The 24,127-nt window shown below is 39.6% G+C and overlaps 1 protein-coding gene across 6 annotated transcripts in view; it reads left to right on the top strand.

Annotated features, from left to right (window-relative positions):
• Window positions 1–24,127, top strand: part of TRIM37 (tripartite motif containing 37) — a 140,030-nt gene that overhangs the window by 79,813 nt on the left and 36,090 nt on the right. For all 6 annotated transcript variants that reach the window (XM_012185193.4, XM_012185194.5, XM_042255311.1 and 3 more), the window contains 4 exons: window positions 1,430–1,566; window positions 5,755–5,840; window positions 12,068–12,259; window positions 21,601–21,906. In XM_012185193.4, coding sequence (XP_012040583.1) covers window positions 1,430–1,566; window positions 5,755–5,840; window positions 12,068–12,259; window positions 21,601–21,906 — 721 coding nt within the window. The remainder of the gene's footprint in view (window positions 1–1,429; window positions 1,567–5,754; window positions 5,841–12,067; window positions 12,260–21,600; window positions 21,907–24,127) is intronic.

Below are 24,127 nucleotides of genomic sequence, written 5' to 3'. Positions count from 1 at the left end.
CAAATTTGGAAAACTCAGCAGGACTGGAAAACGTTAGTTTCATTCCACTCCCAAAGAAAGGTGATGCCAAATAATGCTCAAACTACTGCACAATTGCACACATCTCACACACTAGTAAAGTAGTGCTCAAAATTCTCCAAGCCAGGCTTCAACACATGAACTGTGAACTTCCGATGTTCAAGCTGGATTTAGAAAAGGCAGAGGAACCAGAGCTCAGATTGCCAACATCCATTGGATCATGGAAAAAGCAAGAGAGTTCCAGAAAAACATCTACTTCTGCTTTATTGACTATGTCAAAGCCTTTGACTGTGGATCACAACAAACTGGAAAATTCCTCAGGAGATGGAAATACCAGAGCACCTACCATGTCTCTTGAGAAATCAGTATGCAGGTCAAGAAGCAACAGTTAGAACTGGACATGGAACAACAGACTGGTTCCAAATCGGGAAAGGAGTATGTCAAGGCTGTGTATTGTCATCCTACTTATTTAACTTATATGCACAGTACATCATGAGAAATGCTGGGCTGGAGAAAGCACAAGCTGGAATCAAGATTGCTGGGAGAAATAGCAATAACCTCAGATCTGCAGATGACACCACCCTTATTGCAGAACGTGAAGAGCAGCTAAAAAGCTCTGGGAGTTGGCGATGGACAGGGAAGCCTGGCGTGCTGAAGTCCATGGGGTCACAGAGTTGGACACGACTGAGTGACTGAACTGGAGTAAAGAAGGGAAGCTTCAGGTGTATGTTATAATTGATGGAGTCAATGGGGAGAAAGATTGAAAATTAAGGTACATATATTGACATAACAGACTCTTAGGAGTATTAGATATTGGAATGGAGAACTCAGGAATAGCAGTTAACCTTTGATAGAATGAGTTAAAGGAAAGATGGAGTTTGTAGGTAGGGCAGCTGACAGTTGGAGGCACGCTAACTAGCCATAGCCAGTTGGAGAAGGAAATGGCAACCCACTCCGGTGTTCTTGCCTGGAGAATCCCAGGGACAGAGGAGCCTGGTGGGCTGCCGTCTGCGGGGTCACACAGAGTTGGACACAACTGAAGCGACGCAGCAGCAGCAGCAGCAGCCATAGCCGGTATGTTTTTCTGTATAGAAAGGTGACAGGGTTTTATAATCTCATTGAGGATAACAGAGGTTACGTAGACCTTGAGGAGTGATGATTTTAAATGTTACTCTGTGAGGAAGTTGGTGTGGACTGTATGAACCATTTCCAGTCAGATTGAAAGCCCAGGTGCAATTGGCAGAAATGACTTATTGGTGGTCCCGGGTAATGTGGTTGTGTGATTTATCTCTACAGGGCTCAGCAGTGTAGGCCCTGCAGCAGCGAATTCTGATGAGTACCTTACTGGTGCTTAGTCCAGGCTGAGTGGAAACATGTGAGATGGAAATCTTGTTCCTTTGCCTTAATCTAGCATGAGCTTTCCGATGGAGACCTGGACCTGGATCTCGTTGGGGAAGATGAAGCGAATCAGCTCGATGGCAGCAGCTCCTCTGCCAGTTCCACAGCCACAAGCAACACCGAAGAGAATGACATTGACGAAGAGACGATGTGAGTGTCGTACACTAACTACAGCTCCGAACCGTCTGAGTGACAATTATTAGAAGCACGGTAGCTAAGTTAGGCCTAACACTGGGTGGTGGCTCAGACGGTAAAGCATCTGCCTGCGGTGCAGCAGACCCAGTTCCATCCCTGGGTCGAGAAGATCCCTTGGAGAAGGCAGTGGCACCCCACTCCAGAATTGCCGGGAAATCCTGTGGACGGAGGAGCCTGACAGGCTACAGTCCATGGGTCGCAAAGAATCGGACATGATTGAGCGACTTCAGTTTCTTTATGTCTTTCACTTTCTTTTTCTTTCTAAAATGGGATATTAAGCATTTTTTCCCCTTGATTTACCCTATCTTATATAAATGAAGGAAGAAAGAGTGAGGTCCCTCCCTCTCATCTCTGGGATCCAAATAGAGTTTTAGTTGTAGCTTTAACTTTTAATTTTGTTGTTATTTCATATTTAAGAAATGTTGCAAAAATAGTAACAGATTAATTCCCCAAATGTTAATGTTTTGCTTTGTTATGTTTCTCTTTTCTCTCTCCAGATAAAATTTTTTGAGAGACATTTGAGATAAAGTAAATATAGTTCTTATTGTATTAACTCCTCAAAATAGACCTTTTGCACTTAAAGTTCCATCTTTAGAATACTTGGCAAGTTGTCTGAAAGGGTTAGTTAAAATGTGACGCCTTTAACTTATCAAATCAGAAATCATTATTACTAACATTTTTAAACATATAAATTAAAACTTATTCATTTGAACTAGAAGTGGAATCACCTTGATAAGTAGCTTACATATATGGTTCTACCTGAATTAATTCCTTTGACTGTTAGATCTCTTGACTTTTTTCAGGGTAGTTTTGAGGGCATTGTATTTTCCATTAAGCTTGATTCATTATATTGACTTTTAAAAAATAAATATTTATTTTAATGCTTCTTGTACTTCTATTTTTTTCTAAGTGCTCAGCCCAAATTCTTTTTTTAATATAAATTTTTTATTTTAATTGGAGCCTAATTACTTTACAAGATTGTATTGGTTTTGCCATACATCAACATTAATCCGCCATGGGTATACACGTGTTCCCCCATCCTGAACCCACCTCCCTCCCCATACCATCCCTCTGGGTCGTCCCAGTGCACCAGCCCCAAGCACCCAGTATCACGCATCAAACCTGGACTGGCGATTCATTTCATATATGATATTATACATGTTTCAATGTCATTCTCCCAAATCATCCCACCCTTTCCCTCTCCCACAGTGTCCAAAAGACTGTTCTATAGATCTGTGTCTCTTTTGCTGTCTCGCATACAGGGTTATCATTACCATCTTTCTAAATTCCGTATATATGCGTTAGTATACTGTATTGGTGTTTTTCTTTCTGGCTTGCTTCACTCTGTATAATAGGCTCCAGTTTCATCCACCTCATTAGAACTGATTCAAATGTATTCTTTTTAATGGCTGAGTAATACTCCGTCATGTATATGTACCACAGCTTTCTTATCCATTTGTCTGCTGATGGACATGTAGGTTGCTTCCATGTCCTGGGTATTATAAACAGTGCTGTGATGAACATTGGGGTACATGTGTCTCTTTCAGTTCTGGTTTCCTTGGTGTGTATGCCCAGCAGTGGGCTTGCTGGGTCATAAGGCAGTTCTGTTTCCAGGTTTTTAAGTAATCTCCACACTGTTCTCCATAGTGGCTGTACTAATTTCTTTTTTCTCATCTTCCCAGACTAAAGTCTATACCCATAAAACAATAATGCCCTCTTTCTTCCTAGCAACTACTGTTGAGTTTTGAGGATTCTTTGTATATTAGATCCTGGAGAAGGAAATGGCAGCCCACGCTAGTACTCTTGCCTGGAAAATCCCATGGACAGAGGAGCCTGGTAGGCTATAGTCCATGGGGTCAGAAAGAGTCTACAGGATTGAGCAACTTCACTTTCACTTTCACTTGCAAATTAGGTACTAGTCCTTTGCTGAATTTGGAACATGCTTTGAAGATAACTTTCATTCTCTACCTTATCTTTTCATTGGTTCTTTTGCCAATCAGAAATTTTTAATATTTCAAGTCTTTTGTAGTTTTCAGAGTATGTTTTATACATTTTTGAAATCATTCATCAGTATCTTACTCTTTTCCATGCTATTTTAAATGTAATTGAATTTTCTTTTTTAAGTTTCTTTTGTGGGTTGTTCTTTGATCTTACTCTTTTTCATGCTGTTGTAAATGCAATTGAATTTTCTTTTAAAATTTCTTTTGTGGGTTGTTCTTTGTAAGTACACGAAAATGCAGATTTTTGTATCCTGCAACCTTGTTAACTTGTTTATGAATTCAAATAGTTTTTTAATGGATTCCTTAGATTTTTCTATGTGTAATATTATACCTGTAAATAGATACAGTTTTACTTATTCTTTTCCAATTTTGGTGCCTTCTCTCTCTTTCTCTCCTAAGTTTACCAGATAGAACATCATATAGAATTGGTGGGACTGAACATTCTTTCTTATCTTGTTCCTGATCTTACAGACTGATCTTTCAGTCTTTTACCACTTAATGTGTTGTTAGCTGTGAGTTTTCCATAGATGCTCTTCTGGTTTATTGAGTGTTTTTTTTATGAAAGGGTATTCGTTTTTTCGAAGTCTCTTTCTGCATCTCTTCAGATTGATCATGTAGCTTTTGTTTTTTATTCAATTAATATGGTGTATTACATTAGTTCATTTTCAGATTCTAAACCAACTTTGCATTCCTTGGATAATTTTTACTCTGCCATGGTGTGTAACTCCTTATCTTCTGCTGGATTCCTGTTTTTCTTTTTTGCTGGATTCCATTTGAGAGGTTTTTTTTTTAATGTTCTGAATAGTGTTATACCTTTTTCTGTGGCTCTGTTTTCATAGCCTGCTTCTTCTCACAGGCAACATTTCTTAGCCAGAGTTCTGAAGCCACAGTGAGGACAGAGGTGTGCTTATTTCTCCCACTTTAGAAGCTGAGCCAGTGGGAGTGGGCGAGTTGGGGGCTGTAGTCTCAGATCTTTTCAGTTGGTCTTCTGAGGCCTGGAACTTCAGCTTTATGAGTGACTTGTGGCAAGGGTGATCTGCAGCACAGTTTCTTCATGTGCTGCATCAAAGGTAGAGCCTTGGATCTGGATGGAAGAAGGGAATCCCTGCTTCTTGGCCACATATACCTGATTTTAGCCTAGCCACAGGTATCTGGGAGGAGGATGAGAAATGCTGGGGTCTTGTTCCCCTTGGGATTATAGCCCTTCTCCTGGGAGCTGTGGGAAATGGGAGCTTTAAGTGCTTGGGTGCATCAGTCAGAACTGCTCTTGGTTCAGGTACCACAGACTCATTGTCGTTGCCAAATTTCATTACCGTTTTTCATTTGCTGTATGCTCTTAGAATCATTTCCAGAGTCTATAAACTGTTACCTTGAAAAATAATGTTCACAGTGTTACTAGAGAGCAGATCTGTAGAGCTCCTCATGCTGTCAACCTGGGAATTGATTTTCAGACTGCTTTGGGCTTCCTGCTGGCTCAGTTGGTAAAGAATCCACCAGCAATGCAGGAGACCCTGGTTCGATTCCTGGGTTGGAAAGATCCCCTGGAGAAGGGAAAGGCTACCCACTCCAGTATTTTGGCCTGGAGAATTTCATTTACCGTATAATCCATTGGTTGCAAAGAGTAGGACATGACTGAGTGACTTTCACTTTAAATACCCAAAGCTAGCACTGATTTGTGCTATTCCATATAGTACTTTGTCATTTAAAATAAGATAATTGTGTTTTGATAAACAATAGCCTCTTTCTGAAATGATATCTTAAGAAACTAGTTTTTAGTCATATATAGTAATTTGAACATCCTTGTTAACCTTAAAATGTACAGTTTTAAGCCTAATTTACTACCATTAAATTACAAATTCTTTGAAGCTATAATCTCTTCTGCTTGCATGGTTCTCAAATTTTCTCTTTTGAAAATTAAATGTTGCCAACCTATTTTAGTACTTTAAAAAGGTAGATTTAACATGAATAATACTGCACATACATGTAATAATGACAAAAGTCTTTCTCCTCAGTTTTCTGTTTAGAAATACAATGTTACTTCATAGGAGAAAGCTATACACTATTGTTGTAAAATTCATTGAGATATGACAGATAATGTTAATTTTACTTACTATGTGGAAAAATGAATTCTGTATATTCTTAGGTCTGGAGAGAACGATGTGGAATACAACAACATGGAATTGGAAGAGGGAGAACTCATGGAAGATGCAGCTGCAGCAGGACCTCCAGGTACTGGAGCCAAACCCCACAGCAGTCCTGTCTGCTCTTTGCTCTTCTTTGAATGTATCATATTTTAATATGTGGCAGCCACTGCATGACATTGTTCATGGTGTTAGAAGGACTGCATTTTATGTATGGATTTTGGAATATTACTAATAGTATTTAGAATGGTAATAGCTGAAATTTGATGCGTTCTTACATAGCAGGCACTATGCAGAAGCACTTAATGTGTACCTGACCTCATTTACCTATAAAATTCTTAGAGGCAGATTTTAATATTATCTTCTTTTTGTAGCTGTAGAAACTGATGTGTAAAGGAATTAAGCAACTTGGCATTTTACAATTAAGTAATTGAAAGAGGAGTTAGAGTTTTCTGTTTATTTGAATCCAAAGCTCATGATCTTATCTACTATTACAGACTTTTTATGATACATAAGTCTTGTTTATATATCTACCTCAACTGTAGATTAATTTGAATAGAATCGCTGAATCTTTGAGTTACAGAAGACATTTTGAGAACTCAGTTTATATGGAAAAAGCTCAGAGATTTAGTTAGTATAGCTAGACTAGAACCTCACGTCGTCGTCTTGAACCTAGCTTTTTACCAAAGTACACGGCCCCTCCTGGGATAACCAGTTTTAAATAGTAAGTGTTTCTTTTGTTTTCTTGGACCTATTCAATTAAGCATGGGGATTTTGGCTAGAACAGTTATCAACTAGTGTTTTGCTGCTTCTGTTTTACCTGCATCGCCCTTGGTATGAACACTGGCGTATTCTGTAGCGTGCTTGAATATCTAAAGACCTCTTTAATACTGCTTAGCATTTCAACTTCCACTTGCGCACTGTACTTCTGTCTCTCACTTTATTTCTAGGTGATCTCAGTCACACCTGTATGTCAGTTCTCTCTGTATGCTGATTACTCCCCGCTCCATCTCTAGCCTTTATTTTCTCATGACTTCCAGACTGATGTAGCGGTTTGGTTTTGATGTCTCAGTCTTAGATCTCCTAAACAGAAATCATTACCTTTTCATTTGCAGGCTTACCCATCAGTGATGGCCACCATCTTGATGATGAGCAGAGCTGTATATTCTTCACCTTTTCCTCTCCTTCCACTCTCCCTTTAATACGTCACCAAAATCTGTTGATTCTTCCTCCTAGATAGTGAGTGAATACATTTATTACTTCAGATTCCATTGCCATTTCTGGTGTAGGCTAGTACCTTTCAACCTGAATGAGAGGCTATTTGGGTTCTTTGTATCCATTATTGCTCCCATCCATTCTGTTTCCCATGGCATGAGTTCCGAATGAAGTGACTTTTTATTCCCTTCAAAATAATATCTGATTGTATCCCTTCTCTCCTTAAAAACCCTTTATTTCATTCCATTTACTTATAGGATGAAATCCAAACTCATTAATATGGTATACGATGGCCTTCATGTGCTGACTCCTGCTCATTTTTTCCCCAGCTTTAAAAGGTATAATTGACAAAACTTGGATATGTTTAAGGTGTACAGCATGATGGCTTCAGATAAATACACATTGTGAAATGGTCAGCATGATCAAGCCAGTTAGCATTCATTGCCTCACATAGTTACCTTTTTTTTTTCTTTCCTCTTCTCTACCCCACTCCCCTCTGATAACAGCCTGTTTGTTTTCTGTGTATGACTGTTTCTGGTTTTGTTATGTTTGTCCATTTGTTTTGTTTCTTAGATTTTACATATAGATATTACATATAAGTGAAGTCATATTTCTTTATCTTTGTCTTACTTAATTTAGCATAATATCCTCCAGGTCCATCACGTTACAAGATCAGGTAATGGAAAGTCTTATTTGCCTGGCTAAGGAGCTTGGCCGTTTATTCTGTTGGAACCATTAAAGGTCTTTAAGAGTGAACGTGATCAGATTTGTATATATAGTGAAAAATGGGTTAAAGGTGGATGAGATGAGATTGGATACTACTGTGAAAATTCTCTGGGAGTCCAGTGGTTAGAACTCCATGCTTTCACTGATGAGAGGATGGGTTTGACTCCTGGTTGGGAAACTAAGATCCCACAAGCTGCACGCTATAGCAAAAAAAAATAAAAGGAAACTACCTCAATATTTCAGGAGGGACAGTTTGAGGGCCCAAAATAAGGCAAGAATACTAGAGGCAGAGAAGAAGAAACCTTATGAGAGATGTTAAACAGTAAGACTCTGTATGACTTGGGAGTGTCTTACTGGATGAGTTGGAGTCGGTGGTGGTGTGGGGGTGATTTCTCAAGGTCTCTAGTTTGGGCTTCATTCCGTAAGCTAGTGAGTCTCGGAGCAGAGGATAATATATTCAGTGTGATCCATGCTGATATTGATGGGCCAGTGGGACTGGGTCCCGTGTTATGATCTCCAGACCCATGTAACTGGCTGCTTGGAAGACCACAGATGTGCAGTCTGGGTAAAATATGCATTGTTTTTTTTTTTTTTTTTTTTTTTTAAATAAGCATCATCAGGGCTTCCCTGGTGGCTCAGTGATAAAGAATTGCCCACCAGTGTAGGAGATGTGGGTTCAGTCCCTGGTCTTTGGCGAATTACTAAGCCCACGCTCCACAACTATGGAACCTGTGCTGTAGAGCCCAGGAGCTGCAGCTGCTGAGCCCATGTGCCACAGCTGCTGAAGCCTGTGTGCCCTGGAGCCCCTGCTCTGCAGGAGAAGCCACCACAGGTAGAAGCCCGTGCACTGCAAAATAGAGAGGAACTCCTCGCCACAGCCAGAAGAAAGCCCTCACAGCAGCGAAGACTCAGCACAGCCCCCAAAGTAAAAAGTTATTTTAAAAGATTGTTAAAAATAGGAGTCATAGTTTTTATTCATTGACGTTAATAAACTAATTAAAATGTTATTTACAAGATTCACCCATAATATGTAAAGAATTTCTACAAATCAGTAAGAAAAAGATGACAACCTCTTTAGTTAAAAAAAAAAGGCAAAAGATAAGAATAGACACTTCACAAAGGAGTCTTATCTGATGACCAGTACACATTTTTAAAGATACCCACTGCTTTTGTCAGAGAAATGCAAGTTGTGGTGCTCTTGAGTTTGTATATCCTACATGAAGTTTCTTGAGGTTTTTGGGTTGAAGTTTTGAGTTAATGAATAGTTTTCATTATATGTAGGGAATTTTTACCCATTTTTCTTTGAATAATATTCTTTCTCCTCTTTTCTTAACTCCCATTACGTGCATGTTGGTACACTCGTGTATGTTGGTACACTTGGTGGGGTTTCACAGGTCTCTGAGATGCTGTTCATTTTTCTTCATTCTTTTTCAGGAAATGACAGATAAAATCCATATTATGATACCATTGAATACCCACTGTAATGGCTAATACTTTTTAAGTTGGCAGTACTGAATGTTGAAAGCATGTGGAGAGATGGAAACTCTCATAGCCTGCTGGTAGGAATGAAAATGATAAGTCTACTTTAGAAAACCGTTGGGCAGTATAGGCTGAAGCTAAATATACACATCCTATGACTTTTCCACTTCCAACAGAATGGGAGCTGGTATTTGCCAGTTGAGTTTTACAAGATAATTTAGAGGAGTATTGTTCTTTTTTAGGTGGTTTTGTTTTCTTGTGTTTTTAAATTTTGAAAAGTAAATGTAATTTTTAACAAAGTAAAGAATGAAAAACTAGGGAAGAACTGGAAAGGTAGTTTGAGTGTAGACTGTGTAGGACCTCAAATTTTTGCTAATACATACAAGCATTGTAGTAAAATCAAGAGCTCAGATAGATTAGTGTGACATTTTAGCAGGCTTAATCTGGCTTGGCTTAGGAGGAGAGCATCCATTTGCTTTTTATGAGTTTTTTTTTCCCCATGTGAAGTTCAGGAGCAGTTTTCTGCTTATAAGTTCAGTAGCTTTATTTCTAGTAGCAAAAAGCAACCCAAATTCTTTCCTAATAGAAATAAAGTAGTTGTATATATTCATATTTTATAGCGCTGCACAGAAATAATGAAAATTAATAAGCTGCTATATATAGCAATATAGATGAATCTCATGAATATAATATCAAGCAGAGAAGCAAAATATAAGAATATAGCTGTATCATTGCATTTTAAAAAGGTTCAGAAACAGGCAAACTAATCTATGGTGTTTTACTCTGGATGGAAGTTACCTTTGGGGAGGAGGGTAAGTGAGCAGTTTTAGGAGGCATAGAGGCATCTTGGGGTGCTATTAATTTGTGATCATTTTCTAGGCTTTATGAACTTCCCTGGTGGCTCAGCAGTAAAGAATCCTCGTGTGGGGCTGGAAATGCAGTTCATTCCCTGGGTTAGGAAAATTCCCTGGACAGAGGAGCCTGGTGGACTACAGTTCATGGGGTTGCAAACAGTCAGACACGACTGAACCAGCTGAGCATGCGCTCATGCAACTAGGCTGTATGAGACAGACGTCCACACACTCCCCCAGGTTAATGGCAGTGTTAACTCTTGGAACGGGCACTGAAACAGATGCTGAAATCTCTGATGCCTTCGGATGAAATGTGGAACTGTGTGGAAGGATGGGAACCTGGGAGGGATGGAGTAGCCAAAGGACATTACAGAAAGGAGTTTTGCTCGTTGGTGAGAGCATTGAGTGACCTGGAAGAGTGGTTAGAAACAGAATTCTGTTAACACTCATTTCTTTACTTGGAGGTCCATTTAACATGAGATAGAAACAACTTTTGTTTTTGAAGAACCGGATAGTTGGGCAATCGATACCATAATCTCGATGAACCTATTTACCGTATAATCAGAACCACCTGAGTAGCTTTTTGAAAAAGTCCTGGATCCCACTCTTATATCCTCATTCAGGGCATCTAGAGTAGGGCCAGGAACCTGTCATTTTAAAAACTCCTCCAACTGACTTATATGCAGCCTGATTTGGGAACTTCCTAGTAAAGGAAAAGAGCTAAGGAACAGTTTCAAGGGGGAGAGGGAATAGTTTTCTGTCTTTTAAAGTAGGAGTTGCAAAAAAAAAAAAAAACAAATAATAGGAGTTTCAGTGGTGTGTACAGAGGCTAAAAGAGAAATTGGCAATGAGATAGTCCTTAGAAGAGGAAGAACAAACAAGTAGAAGGTAAGGATGCGAGGATGTGAATGTAGATGAAAAACATATAAGTAAATAACTGGCCTGAAGCTTCTGAATAATAAACTTTTCTCCTAAGTACCCCCCATCCATCTCCATCTCTTTAGAAACAGCCTCATGAATAGTTGGGACCTGATTACTTCATGTTATTTTTATATTATCTACTTTAAGACTTCGCATGTAACATTTTTTAATGTTGTGGTTTTTTTTAAGAATATATTTAAATAACTTTATTTAAGGAGGTCAGTTTTAACCAACATTTCCATACCTAATACTTGCTAGGCATTGTACTAGGCACTGGAGAAAAGTCAGATGGTTTCCTTGGGTTAAGGAGCTTTTTTAGTTCAATATGGGTAATACAGAATGACCATGTTCTCAGGTGTCATATTATTTATCAGTCATTAACAGGTTAAGTCTGAAGTATTCAAATTGTACTTTAGTATGTAATCAAACTAGAAAAAAAGTCTTGCCAGACAGTCATGGCCTGAGTGTTTTACTGTTCTAGACCTGCAGAAGACTCCGTTTTGGTGTCTAGATGCTTGGAATCTGTTATACCAGGGGGTTTGACTTTCCTCCAAGACCACTGGGTTATAAGATACATTCTCCTTTTCCTTAACCCTCATCCCCCAATTGTATGTATTGTGCATGCTCTCGCCTTTTTATTTCTGGAATTTAGGATAGGACTTCCCAGGTGGTGATAGTGGTAAAGAATCCACCTGCCAATGCAGGAGATGCAAGAGACATGGGTTTGATCCCTGGGTCAGGAAGATTCCCCTGAAGGAGGAAATAGCAACCTCCTCCAGTATCCAGTATTCTTGCCTGAAAATTTTCATGTACAGAGGCTCCTGGCAGGCTATAGTCCATGGAATCATGAAGAGTCTGACGTGACTGAGCATGCACGCAGAATGGGGTTGTGGGTAACTCCTGAATTTTGAGTAGTAATGAGGCCAGTGGTCATTCACTGTTCTTTGTACACTTCTCTGGCGATATGGTTTCTTTGTGCTTCTCATCATGAACACCAGCTCCTAAGAGATGGGCCCATAGACAAGTATTCAAACAACATTAGCCAGTTCACTTTTTTCTTTTAAGTCCAGTTGGATTTTTCCAGTTACAGGTAGCTCTCATTCTCTGTGTCTCTCTGTTGCAGGGGGTGACCATGGCTATGTGGGTGCCAGCAGCAGAATGTCACGACGAGCACACTTGTGCTCTGCTGCCGCCAGTAGTTTATTAGACATCGACCCTTTAATTTTAATACATCTCTTGGACCTTAAGGACCGGAGCAGTATGGAAAATTTGTGGGGCTTACAGCCTCGGCCCCCTGCTTCACTTCAGCCCACAGGTAAAATATGAACAGTAATTTTCCTTTTTTCTGTGCTTCTCCAAAAGAATTCTTAACTTTAAATTCAGATATCTTAAGTGTTGGAACATGGTATGTTTCTGTCACAAATTGATTTTTCATTGTGTTTTATAAAAATATATCAAATCAGTTTTTTGTTATTGTTCAAAGGCATTTTGTACAAAAATAATGTCAAAGTACCAGTAAGAAGGTTTTTATATGATTTGCCTTTTAGATTGTGACTGCTGGGCAGTTTGATCCATGTGAATTACAGTCCTCTTTGGGAATGGACTTAAAGTTTCGCAGGCCTCATGAGTACCCTGATGTCTAAGTGTGTTAATTAAAAATAGAAAAAGAAGGTTTACTCATGCTTTGATGTTCAGTAGCCTAAAAATGTATACCAGTTAGCAGCAGTATTTTTAAAAAATGATTTGTTAGAAAAATTACATTTGTATTACTGTAATAGGATGTATACACTGACACAAATTTAGATGTATAGTCAAATATGGGCTTTTTAAACTTTAGACACAGGCTTTTCTCTTTTTTAAACTTACACCTGTTAACTTTATTTTTATAGTTTGGTTGTGTTGGATCTCTGTTGCTGTGTGCAGGCTTTCTCTAGTTGTGGACATCAGGGGCTACTTTCTAGTTGCAGAGAGTGGAGGCTACTCTCTAGTTGTGGTGTACAGGTTGTAGGCACACAGGCTTCAGCAGTTGCAGCAAGCAGGCTCAGTAGTGTGGCGCGCGGGCTCAGTTGCTCCACAGCCTGTGGAATCCTCCCAAACCAGGAGTTAAACCCATGTCCTCTGCATTGGCAGGCGAATTCCTAGCCACTGTGCCACCAGGGAAGTGCTAGACGTTTACTTTTAAATGGCATACTTTGAAACCATTTTTGTTGGAAAGCTTTCTAGAATAAACTGAACATTTTTCCAACCTTCCTAAAAAGAAAAAGCAGTACTTTACAAATCAAATCAGTGATTTAGAACAGTGACTTTGATGCTTCTTTATAGCAGCAGAACTCACTTTTCAGGTAGAGTTTAAGGCAGAGCCTCAGTGTAGAAAACAGAGAAATAGAGCTGCTTTAGTGGAAGATAGATCAGAACTTAGAATATTTAGTTCTCTTTGTTCCTAAAGTATACTTCCTGAAAGCCTGGGTCCTCAGTTTGAAAGACTGTCTCCAATCAGGTTAAGAAACAGTTGCCTTTTTCTGTCATTCAAGTACATTTTGTATTATGCTCTTATAAAATAGCACTTATCACATTGTATATGATTTCTTTCTGAGGCATTTTTATTGTAGAAAGTTAAAATTTATAAAATTATAAAGAGAAAATTTAAATTACACATAGTTCTTGTGATCAACAAACAAATACCCTTAAAAAAAACTTATTAGCAAAGATTTTGCTTAAATTATAACCATTGTTGTTTGCAAAGACTTAGTGAAAGAAGTAAGTTCTGGATCTCCAGGTGGATGTATATGTTGTTTTAACCTTTTTGAAGGAAAATTTTGTAGTAGATGTAAAATACCTCTATCCTTTAATCCTGTAACTTCATTTTTAGGAGTATATTCCAAAGAGAAAACAACCAGAATTCTTTGAAAATATCCAACAATACAGTTATGGTTGAAAAATTATAGTTGTTCAAGGAATAGCATATTTTATAGACAAGTAAAATCCTGTTTTTGAAAAATTCAGTGTCAGAGAAAAGAATGTAAACTACATAAACAGAATAAGATCTCTGTTCTCTGAAAGTTTTCTATTAAAATGGATAATATAAATGAATTGAGTTTTAGATCAAAATGATTAAAAAGTCAGCGACAAGGAGGATGGGGTATGAAAGAGAGAGGAAGAACAAGGTTTGGATTTAAGCATATTGAGTTTGACATACCAGTGGGATATCACAGTAGAGATGTTCAGCAGATAGGTAAAAATTAAGACTGAAATACAGGCAGTTATCTGCTGAGAGGTGATGCTGAGTAATTAAAATGAAGGGAGTAAGATTGCAGAAGAATGAGTTTCAAGAGATCCTTTAAAAGGGCTAGGGAGATAGTTATGGTGACCATCTGTTGTTACTGCGTGTGTGGGAGATGAGCCAGATGAGGAGCTTTGGGAGAGGAGAGAGTCACAGAAGCCAAGTGGAAAACGACCTTTCTGTGCGAGGACGTTTAAGGCTGACGTTGCGGAAAGATCCAGGTTTCTTTTTATTAAAATGCTTGCTTGAATTTCAGTGTTCATTTTGTATTCTTTGTGTATTTTTCCTTCTCAATCTGTGGACTTTCATTTCCTTTTCTTGTCTTATCGCATTAGCGAGAACTTCCATAGCAATCGGAAAGGAGTGGTGAAAAGGTGTCCCTGATCTTAATGGGAAAGTGTTTAAGTTTCTCACCAGAAAGTATATTCTAGCTGTAAGTTTTCCATAGATACTCTTTTATCAAGTTGAGAAAGTTCTCCTCTATTCTGAGGTTTTATTGTGAATGGTTGCTAGATTTTGTGAAAAGCTTTTTTTTTTTTTTTTGCATCTACTGATATGATGTAAATAGATTACATTAAATGATTTTTGAATATTGAACAAGCCTTGTATACCTGGGATAAATCCCATTTGGTTGTCATGTATGGTTTTTTAAGTATATTGTTTAATTCAGTCTGCTGATATTTTATTGAGGGTTTTTGGTATCTGTGTTCGTCAGAGATACTGGTCTGTAGTTTTCTTGTAATGTCTGACTTTGATATTAGAGTAATGCTGGTCTCATAGATTCAGTAAAGAAGTATTCCCTCTGCTTCTTGTGGAGACTGTAGAGAATTTTATAGTTTTCTCTTTAAATGTTTGGAAGACTTCACCAGTGGATCCATTCGGGCCAGATGCTTTTTGTTTTGGAAAGGTATCGTTACTGACTGAATTTCTTTAATATATACAGGCCTATTCATATAGTCTGTTTTTTCTTCTGTGAGTTTGGCAGATTGCTTTTCAAGGAGTTGGTCTGTTACATCTAGGTTATCAAATTTGTTGGCATAGAGTTGTTTATGGTGAATGCCTATCACGTATCAGGCTCACTCTAGGTTTTTGTTCTTAACCACTGTTTCATAAAAGGGACATCATAAGGGGCATCAGGGTATGAACAGCTGATAGTGTGGCTGAACCTGATTTTGAGGTATGCGCAGTGGTAAATAGAAAGGCAAGTTGGATCTGTTCTGTGAAAGGCTTGCCTGAGGAATTTATTTGTAGTGAACAGTGGGTAACCATTGTTTCAGTTTAGGAATAGTTTGATTCAAACTATATTTTAGAAAGCTTGCAGTGTTAAGAAAAGTATCAGAAAGGAAAATTTAATCAGGATATAGTTGTAGATGTTTGTTTGTCATTCCCAGTATAAGAGGACAGATTGATACGTTTCTGTGTATTTTCTCAGTCATTATGATGTGTGGAGCTGGGGTAAGATCTTCAGGATTTTTTGACATTATAAAAATTCTTTTAAACCTCTAGGGAACAGATTAACCTGGGCAATGGAGAAGTAGTTTACTTAGAGCAGAGTTATGCTTGTGGAAGTAGAGCTTATGGGGCCTGTCAACTAATTGTAATATGGTAAAGAGGGCTTCCCAGATGGCTCAGTGGTAGAGAATCCACCCACCAACACAGGAGGTGAGTTCGATCCTGAATCGAGAAGACCCCCTGGAGGAGGAAATGGTAGCCCACTCCAGTACTCTTGCTTAGGAAATCCCTTGGACAGAGAGCCTGGCGATCTACAGTCGCAAAAGAGTCGGACACAGGGTAGTAACTAAACAACAACAGAGCACTCTTAAGTGGCTTAGATTACCAGAACGGGGGTGGCAGGGACAGACACTGAAGTCTGGAGGAGGAGCTGTGGATACCTGTCCTTCTTGGAAGAGGTGAGGGAGTGTCATAGATGAGCCTCTTAATTCTTAACCTACAACTTGACAGATTCAGAAAGGCCTCTCCTCCTCAGTGCGGTGAGTATCCTTGTCAGGTTCCCGTGGTACAAGATTCCATAGCACTTTTACGCTCTCCTGCCTTGGCACTTACCGCACAGTCCTGGAATGGATTTTCACTTTTTCTCAGCTGGACTGTGAGCTTTGTGAGGGCAAAGAGTGGGTGTTTGTCCTGTTCACTCTTGTATCCCCTCCCTAGCCCAGTGCTTAGCATTTGAAACAAACATGCAACCCACTCCAGTGTTCTTGCCTGGAGAATCCCAGGGACGGGGGAGCCTGGTGGGCTGCCATCTATGGGGTCACACAGAGTTGGACACGACTGAAGTGACTTAGCAGCAGCAGTAGCAGAAATTGTTTATTGACTGATTATCAGGTAATGGAGGTTTGTTTAAATCTATTTTGTATTTTCCCATTTGGGCTTCTTTCTTCTGAAAATTCTTGTCAGTTTCTAGTAATAATAAACTAAACCATGTGGATTAATACACGTTTTCTTATTTAAGTCCAGGTAGATGTAGGGTGGGAGGTGACAGCCACAAAGATTTTATTTAGCAAAACATTTTGAGTATTTTGTGCCGTGTAATCTCAGCCTCTAAGTTATTCACATTCTACTTGTCTGTCTTCCTTACTGTAATATAATGTGCTCTACAAAATTCGGTAAGAATTGATTTGAAAGGAGGGGAGCAATTGGTGGGTTTAGGTGCTTGAAGAAGGAGACATTTCCGATCAGACCTGGTAAGTTTGAGTTGGCAGTGAGAGCAGAGGGAGGAGGATGCTGCAAAGGGTGAGGACAGAGCCTGGCTGCAGGGCAGAGCTGCATGGCTGCAGGGCAGAGCTGCATGGCTGCAGGGCAGAGCTGCATGGCTGCAGGGCAGAGCTGCAGGACTGGGGGCACTGAGCCACCGGGAGGCAGAGGGGAAAGCTGCAGAAGTGGGGGTGGCATCAGATCATGCAGGGCCTGTGTGCTCTACTGATATTTCCTCAGTGATTCTGAGCAGGAATGTAACATCTGATTTGAGTTTTAAAAACTGCCGTGATACTTTGGTGGACAGTGGGTTGAATGGGAGCTAACGCTGCACAGTGCTTTCATAGACATTGGATCTCCTGAGCCTCAGGACAGCCCTGTTACAATATATATTATTGTCTTGAAGTTGGAAGATTTAAAGAAAGTTACAGCAATTAAATGGTTGATCTGAGACCAAATCCTGGGTTTCTAACATCTCTCCTAATAGTCTATTGTGAATGCTTTCAACTGCAAGTAGCAAAATCATGCTAATTGTGGCTTAACCAATAGTAATAAAGGCACTTTGTTATACATATTACATCTGGAGGTTAGTGACTCTATGTGCATCAGGTTTTAAAGGCAGGGCAGGGGACGGGCTTCCTGCACTTCTTTTGCCTCTTCTGGCATGGCGTTAAGATGACTGCCACAGTTTCAGGCATCATTTATTCACAGGAATGTGTCACTAGCAGGAAGGGAAAGATGGGATGTAAAAGACCTATTCCTGTGATGCTGGAGAGCAAAGTTATTAAGATCACAAAGTTATTAAGACTCTGGAGGCAGACTCCTTGGTTTGAATTCAGGCTCCTCTACTTTTAGCTGTATCCCCAACGTAATAAAATCTCCCAGTCAGAATGGAGGCTCTCTCTCCCCTCCCCGCAACTTTGGCTGAAATTCTTAGTCATGTGCCCACTCTAAATGCTCCAAGAGGAATAAGCTTAGACCAGTCGTAGGCTCATACCCTCTGGGGCCAAGCAAAGGACACCTCTCACTGCCCTGAGCAGTGCTGGCCTGCCTAACACCTAAACACAGTCTGGGTTCTGCGGGCATGGTAGAAATGAGGGAGTGGCTGTTGAATACACTGTGGTGTCTGCCTTTTCCCTCTCTTATGGCATAGGTTGTTGCAGTGTGTGAGCAGGGTCAGCTGTCATTCTTGCTAGGAAAGGACTTGTTCCTCTGTCTAGTTAGGGTACCTGTTAAGGAGTTTAGGGGGTGTTTTTTGGGGTAAGGAACTTGATTTCTTCTTGCTTTGAGTCAGTCGTAATGTTCTTTGATTTCCAGAATCCCTACTTCCTTTCTCTCCTGCATAGAAATTGTGTGTTTTTCCTTGCTTGTTTCTCTCTTTTTTAATATTTGAGTTGGGGAAAAGAAGTTAAAAACTTCAACTACTTTCTCTTAGAAGAAACAAAGTATTGTTAGTTTAATGACTGCAAAGACTCAGTGACAGGGAAGTAATTTTTTATGATATTCCATGGCACTTAATAGCTGCATCTGCATTGGATAACAGTTCAGTAAATTACCTTTTTAAAATGAGTTAGACTGTATATTTTATATACTATGTATAACATATTTGACTAAGTGTTTGGCTTTATGCTTTTTCTGTTTTTTTTTTTTTTTTTAAATTGTGGACATACTCAGTATAGAAAATTTGAGAAAAGTGAATAAATATAAAGAAGAAAGCACAGGCAGTATGGCAGCTTTTAAACTTTTTAGGGTTAAATGTATAATTCAGATTTGAGTAATTATAATGTGAAGAAATAGAGAAAAACAATAGAATGGGAAAGACTACAGATCTCTTCAAGAAAATTAGAGATCCCAAGGGAAAATGTTATGCAAAGATGGGCACAGATGAAGAACAGAAATGGCAAGGACCTAACAGAAGCAGATGAGATTAAGAGGAGGTGGCAAGCATACACAGAAGATCTATACAGAAAAGGCCTTAATGACCCAGATAACCATGATGGTGTGGTCACTCACCTAGTTTCAGACATCCTGGAATGTGAAGGCAAGTTGGCCTTAGGAAGCATTACTACAAACAAAGCTAGTGGAGGTGATAGAATTCCAGTTGAACTATTTCAGATTCTAAAAGATGATACTGACAAAGTGCTGCACTCAATATGCCAGCAAATTTGGAAAACTCAACAGAGGCCACAGGACTGGAAAAGATCAGTTTTCATTCCAATCCCAAAGAAAGGCAATGCCAAGGAATGTTCAAACTACCATACAGTTGCACTCATTTCACTTGCTAGCAAGGTAATGCTCAAAGTTCTTCAAGGTAGTCTTCAACAATACATGAACCAAGAAGTTCCAGATGTACAGGATGGAACCAGAGATCAAAGGCAGGGGAACCGGAAATCAAATTGCCAACATCTATTCAATCATAAAAAAAGCAGGAGAATTCCATTAAAACATCTACTTCTGCTTCATTTTTTAAAATATAAATTTATTTTAAATTGGAGGTTAATTACTTTACATTATTGTATTGGTTTTGCTATACAGCAACATGAATCTGCCACAGGTATACACGTGCTCCCCATCCTGAATCCCCCTCCTTCCTCCCTCCCCGTACCATCCCTCTGGGTTGTCCCAGTGCACCAGCCCCAAGCACCCAGTATCATGCATCAAACCTGGACTGGCGATTTGTTTCATATGTGATATTGTACATTTCAATGCCATTCTCCCAAATCATCCCACCCTTCCCCTCTCCCACAGAGTCCAAAAGACTGTTCTATACATCTGTGTCTCTTTTGCTGTCTTGTATACAGGATTATTGTTACCATCTTTCTAAATTCTATATATATGCATTAGTATACTGTACTGGTGTTTTTCTTTCTGGCTTACATCACTCTGTATAATAGGCTCCAGTTTCATCCACCTCATTAGAACGGATTCAAATGTATTCTTTTTAATGGCTGAGTAATACTCCATTATGTATATGTACCACAGCTTTCTTATCCATTTGTCTGCCGATGGACATGTAGGTTGCTTCCATGTTCTGGATATTATAAACAGTGCTGCGATAAACATTGGGGTACACGTGTCTCTTTCAATTCTGGTTTCCTTGGTGTGTATGCCCAGCAGTGGGCTTGCTGGGTCATAAGGCAATTCTATTTCCAGTTTTTTAAGGAATCTCCACACTGTTCTCCATAGTGGCTGTACTAGTTTGCATTCCCACCAACAGTGTAAGGGGGTTCCCTTTTCTCCACACCCTCTCCAGCATTTATTGCTTGTAGACTTTTGGATTGCAGCCATTCTGAAATGGCGTGAAATGGTACCTCATTGTGGTTTTGATTTGCATTTCTCTGATAATGAGTGATGTTGAGCATCTTTTCATGTGTTTGTTAGCCATCTACTTCTGCTTCATTGAGTAGGCTAAAGCCTTTCGCTGTGTGGAGCACAACAAACTGTGCAAAGTTCTTCAGGAGATAGGTATACCAGATTACCTTACCTGCCTCCTGAGATACCTGTATGCAGATCAGGAAGCAACAGTTAGAACTGGATATGAAACAACAGACTGGTTCCAAATTGGGAAAGAGTATATCACGGGTGTATATTGTCACCCTGCTTATTTAACTTATATGCAGAGTACTTCATGTGCATTGCCAAATTGGATGACTCACAAGCTGGAATCAAGATTGCTGGGGGAAATATCAATAACTATGGATATGCAGATGATACTCTACTGGCAGAAAGTGAAGAGGAACTAAAGAGCCTCTTGATGAGGATGATAGAAGAGAGTGAAAAAACTGGCTTAAAACTAAGATCGTGGCATCTGATTCCATCACTTCATGGCAAATAGATAGGCAAAAAATAGAAACAGATTTTATTTTCTTGGGCTTCAAAATCAGTACAGACAGTGACTGCAGCCATGGAATTAAAAGACACTCCTTGGAAGTAAAGCTTTGACAAATCTAGATAGTATATTTAGAAAGCAAAGACATCACTTTGCCAACAAAGGTATGTGTAGTCAGAACTATGGTTTTCCAGTAGTCATGTATGGATGTGAGAGTTGGACTATAAAGAAAGCTGAGTGCCAAAGAATTGATGCTTTTGAGCTGTGGTGTTGGAGAAGATTCTTGAGAGTCTCTTGGACTGCAAGGAGATCCAACCAGTCAATCCTACAGGAGATCAACCCTGAATATTCATTGGAAGGACTGATGCTGAAGCTGAAGCTCCAATACTTTGGCCACCTGATTGGACGAGCCGACTCGTTGGAAAAGATCTTGATACTGGAAAAGATTGAAAGTGGAAGGAGAAGGGGATGACAGAGGATGAGATGGTTGGATGGCATCACCAACTTGATGGACATGAGTTTGAGTAAACTCTGGGAGTTGGTGATGGACAGGGAGGCCTGCTGTGCTGCAGTCCATGGGGTCGCAGAGAGCTGGACAAGACTGAATGACTGAACAACAACTAAATGTGACCCAGATTTTAACTTCGTAGGTGTGAATAGAGTTATGACACTTGTATTTGTTTTCATTAATTAAATTTAATACATGCTTTTAGTGTTGGTACCACCTAAAGAGCTTCAGTGACTTGCACCTCAGATTTGCCTGTATGCACAGTACAGAATGGTTTCATGAATGTTAAGGTCTGTGTTAACATGACTTGTTACTTCCTCTCTGCAGCATCGTATTCTCGAAAAGATAAAGACCAAAGGAAACAGCAGGCAATGTGGCGAGTTCCCTCTGATTTAAAGATGCTGAAAAGACTCAAAACTCAAATGGCTGAAGTTCGATGTAAAACTGATATAAAGAACACACTTTCAGAAATAAAAAGCAACAGTGCTGCATCTGGAGACATGCCAGCAAGCCTCCTTTCTGCTGACCAGGCAGCTCTGGCCGCGTGTGGGACCGAAAACTCCAGCAGGTTACAGGAATTGGGAATGGAGCTCTTGGCGAAGTCCTCAGTTGCCAGTTGTTACATACGAAACTGTAAGTGAAAAAGACCCTCTTAGTTTTATTTCTCCATATGTCATTTGGGGAACTCGGGGAGAGGTTATTTTCAGAATAATAATATTTAAAGATCTCCCTCAGTGTTACTTAGGACTACAAATACCTACAGCTTTTTCTTCCATCCAAAACTGACTTTGTATATTTTCTGCTATATAGCAAAGTTAACATTTCTTGATTGCTTATTCTGTACTGGGCAATAAATAAGACAAAATCTTTACTCTGATGAATCCTGCATGCATTACTCATGTGATAGGAATTGGACATTCAAATGTGTAGACAGGTAAAGATTATTTCAGTAGATAAAAAAAGTCCTGTGAAGTCCACAGCAGAGGAGTCGGGTGGGCAGAGCAAGTGAAAGAAAGTCCCTCAGGAGGCAAGCGTTGAACTGATACCTGAAGGTTGAGGAGTGGGGAGCTAGCTGTGCGGAGGTCTGGGGGAAGCCTTTTTCAGGGTAAAGAGAACGGAAAATGCAAAGTCACTATCAGGATTCACTCTTCATGTCTGAAGGCTGCAGGAAGGCCAGTTTGGCTGAACATGGTGAACTAAGCAGAAGGAGGTAACAGGAGATACGTCAGAGAGACAGGATCTGGATCAGGCGCGGGCTCAGTCGCTAAGTTGTGCCTTGACACTTTGCAACCCCATGGACTGTAGCCCGCCAGGCTCCTCTGTGGGATTTCCCAGGCAAGAATACTGGAGTGGGTTGCCGTTTCCCTTCTCTGTTAGATCACGTGGGTCTTGTAAGACCTCAATAAGCAGTTTGAGCTTTATTCTGATTTTGGGGGGAAGTCTCTAGACAATAAAAATCAGAGGGGTGTTTATGATCTAATATACTTCTGAAACAAAGATTGCTTTGTTGTGTGGAGAGGGTCTGAGAAGGATTGAGAGTGAAAGTTGTGAGACCAGTTTGCAACCTATAACAATAGCTTGTATGAAATACTGTGACTTATTCTGGAGTTTCTGCACTGAGTAGGTGGACTTGCTCATAGTCTAGCAGCCTTCCTTTACTGAGGTTCCAGTCTTTTTTTAAGTCTCCCAAGGATCATATATAACTAGTGCTACTCTAGATACACAGGAGAGAAGTTCATCTGGTACATACAGTGGATATTTTAAACCACGAGGGCTCAGTTTTTTCCCACAAACCTGGTAAGAAAGGGTTTAGGAAAAGAGAAAAACTAAGAATGATGTTTAAGTGTTTGGTCTAAGCAACTTAGTGACTGGTGGTATCATTAATTGAGATGCAAGTTAAATAGGAAGAAGCAGGTGTGGGATGGTGGGCCATAGGGGCATCATGTCAGGAGTTTTTTACAAACCATGTTTGGTTTGAGATGTCTGCTAGATCTAGTAAAGTATCTTATAGGCAGTTGAATGCTTTCGTAAGTCTGAAGTATATGAGGGTAAAGCTGGATGTGAGCAGTTGGGAGTCAGCGGTGTCAGGTGTTCAAAGCCAGGGATCAAGTATGAAGGGAGTTCAAATGGAAAAGAGAAGTTTGGTTCTGTGCACTTACACATTTAAGAGCCTGTTAGGGAAGCTAGCGAAGGAAATTGAAGAGAGCAATCATTAGGGCAGAGAACAACAAAAGAAATGAAATCTCAAAAAAAATTTTTTTTTAATGCATCTCAAAAAAGGTGGATTCAGAGGCATCAAGATGAAGGTTGGGTGAGCCTTTTTGGAACCGTTCCCATGGAGGGTTATAGCAGAAGTGAATGAGGTGGGAAACCAGAGCCTGACTGCTCGGCTCCTTAGAGAAGCGTCACAATAAATCGGGTGGTTCCTGGAGGAGTGGGGGAATCAGGAAGGAGTTTGACATCTGTGTCTTGTTTTCCTTCTCTTAAACATATCTGCTTTTTTTTAACCTCGATTTTTTTGGTGGTAAAATATATATATTAATAACATAAAGTTTACTATCAACTTTTTTTTTGAGAAAAAAAAAAGAGACTCCTTCATTTTTATCATTTTTCTCTCCTTTTTTCTTCTAGTTTTATTGAGATGTAATTAACCTACAGAACTGTATAAATTTAAGGTGCATAGAATAGTGATTTGGCTTACATACATCAAGAAGTGATTACCACGATGAGTTTAGTGAACATTCGTCCCCTCGTAGATACAAAATTTTAAAAATAAAATGGTTTTTTCTTGTGAAAACAGTTTTATCTTAGGATTTATTCTGTTGACAGTTTTCATATACGTATCTTAATTATT

The sequence above is a fragment of the Ovis aries genome, chromosome 11 (assembly GCF_016772045.2).
Source record: "Ovis aries strain OAR_USU_Benz2616 breed Rambouillet chromosome 11, ARS-UI_Ramb_v3.0, whole genome shotgun sequence".
In the NCBI taxonomy this organism is placed as follows: Eukaryota; Metazoa; Chordata; class Mammalia; order Artiodactyla; family Bovidae; genus Ovis; species Ovis aries.
This window is presented reverse-complemented; position numbering and strand designations above follow the sequence as displayed.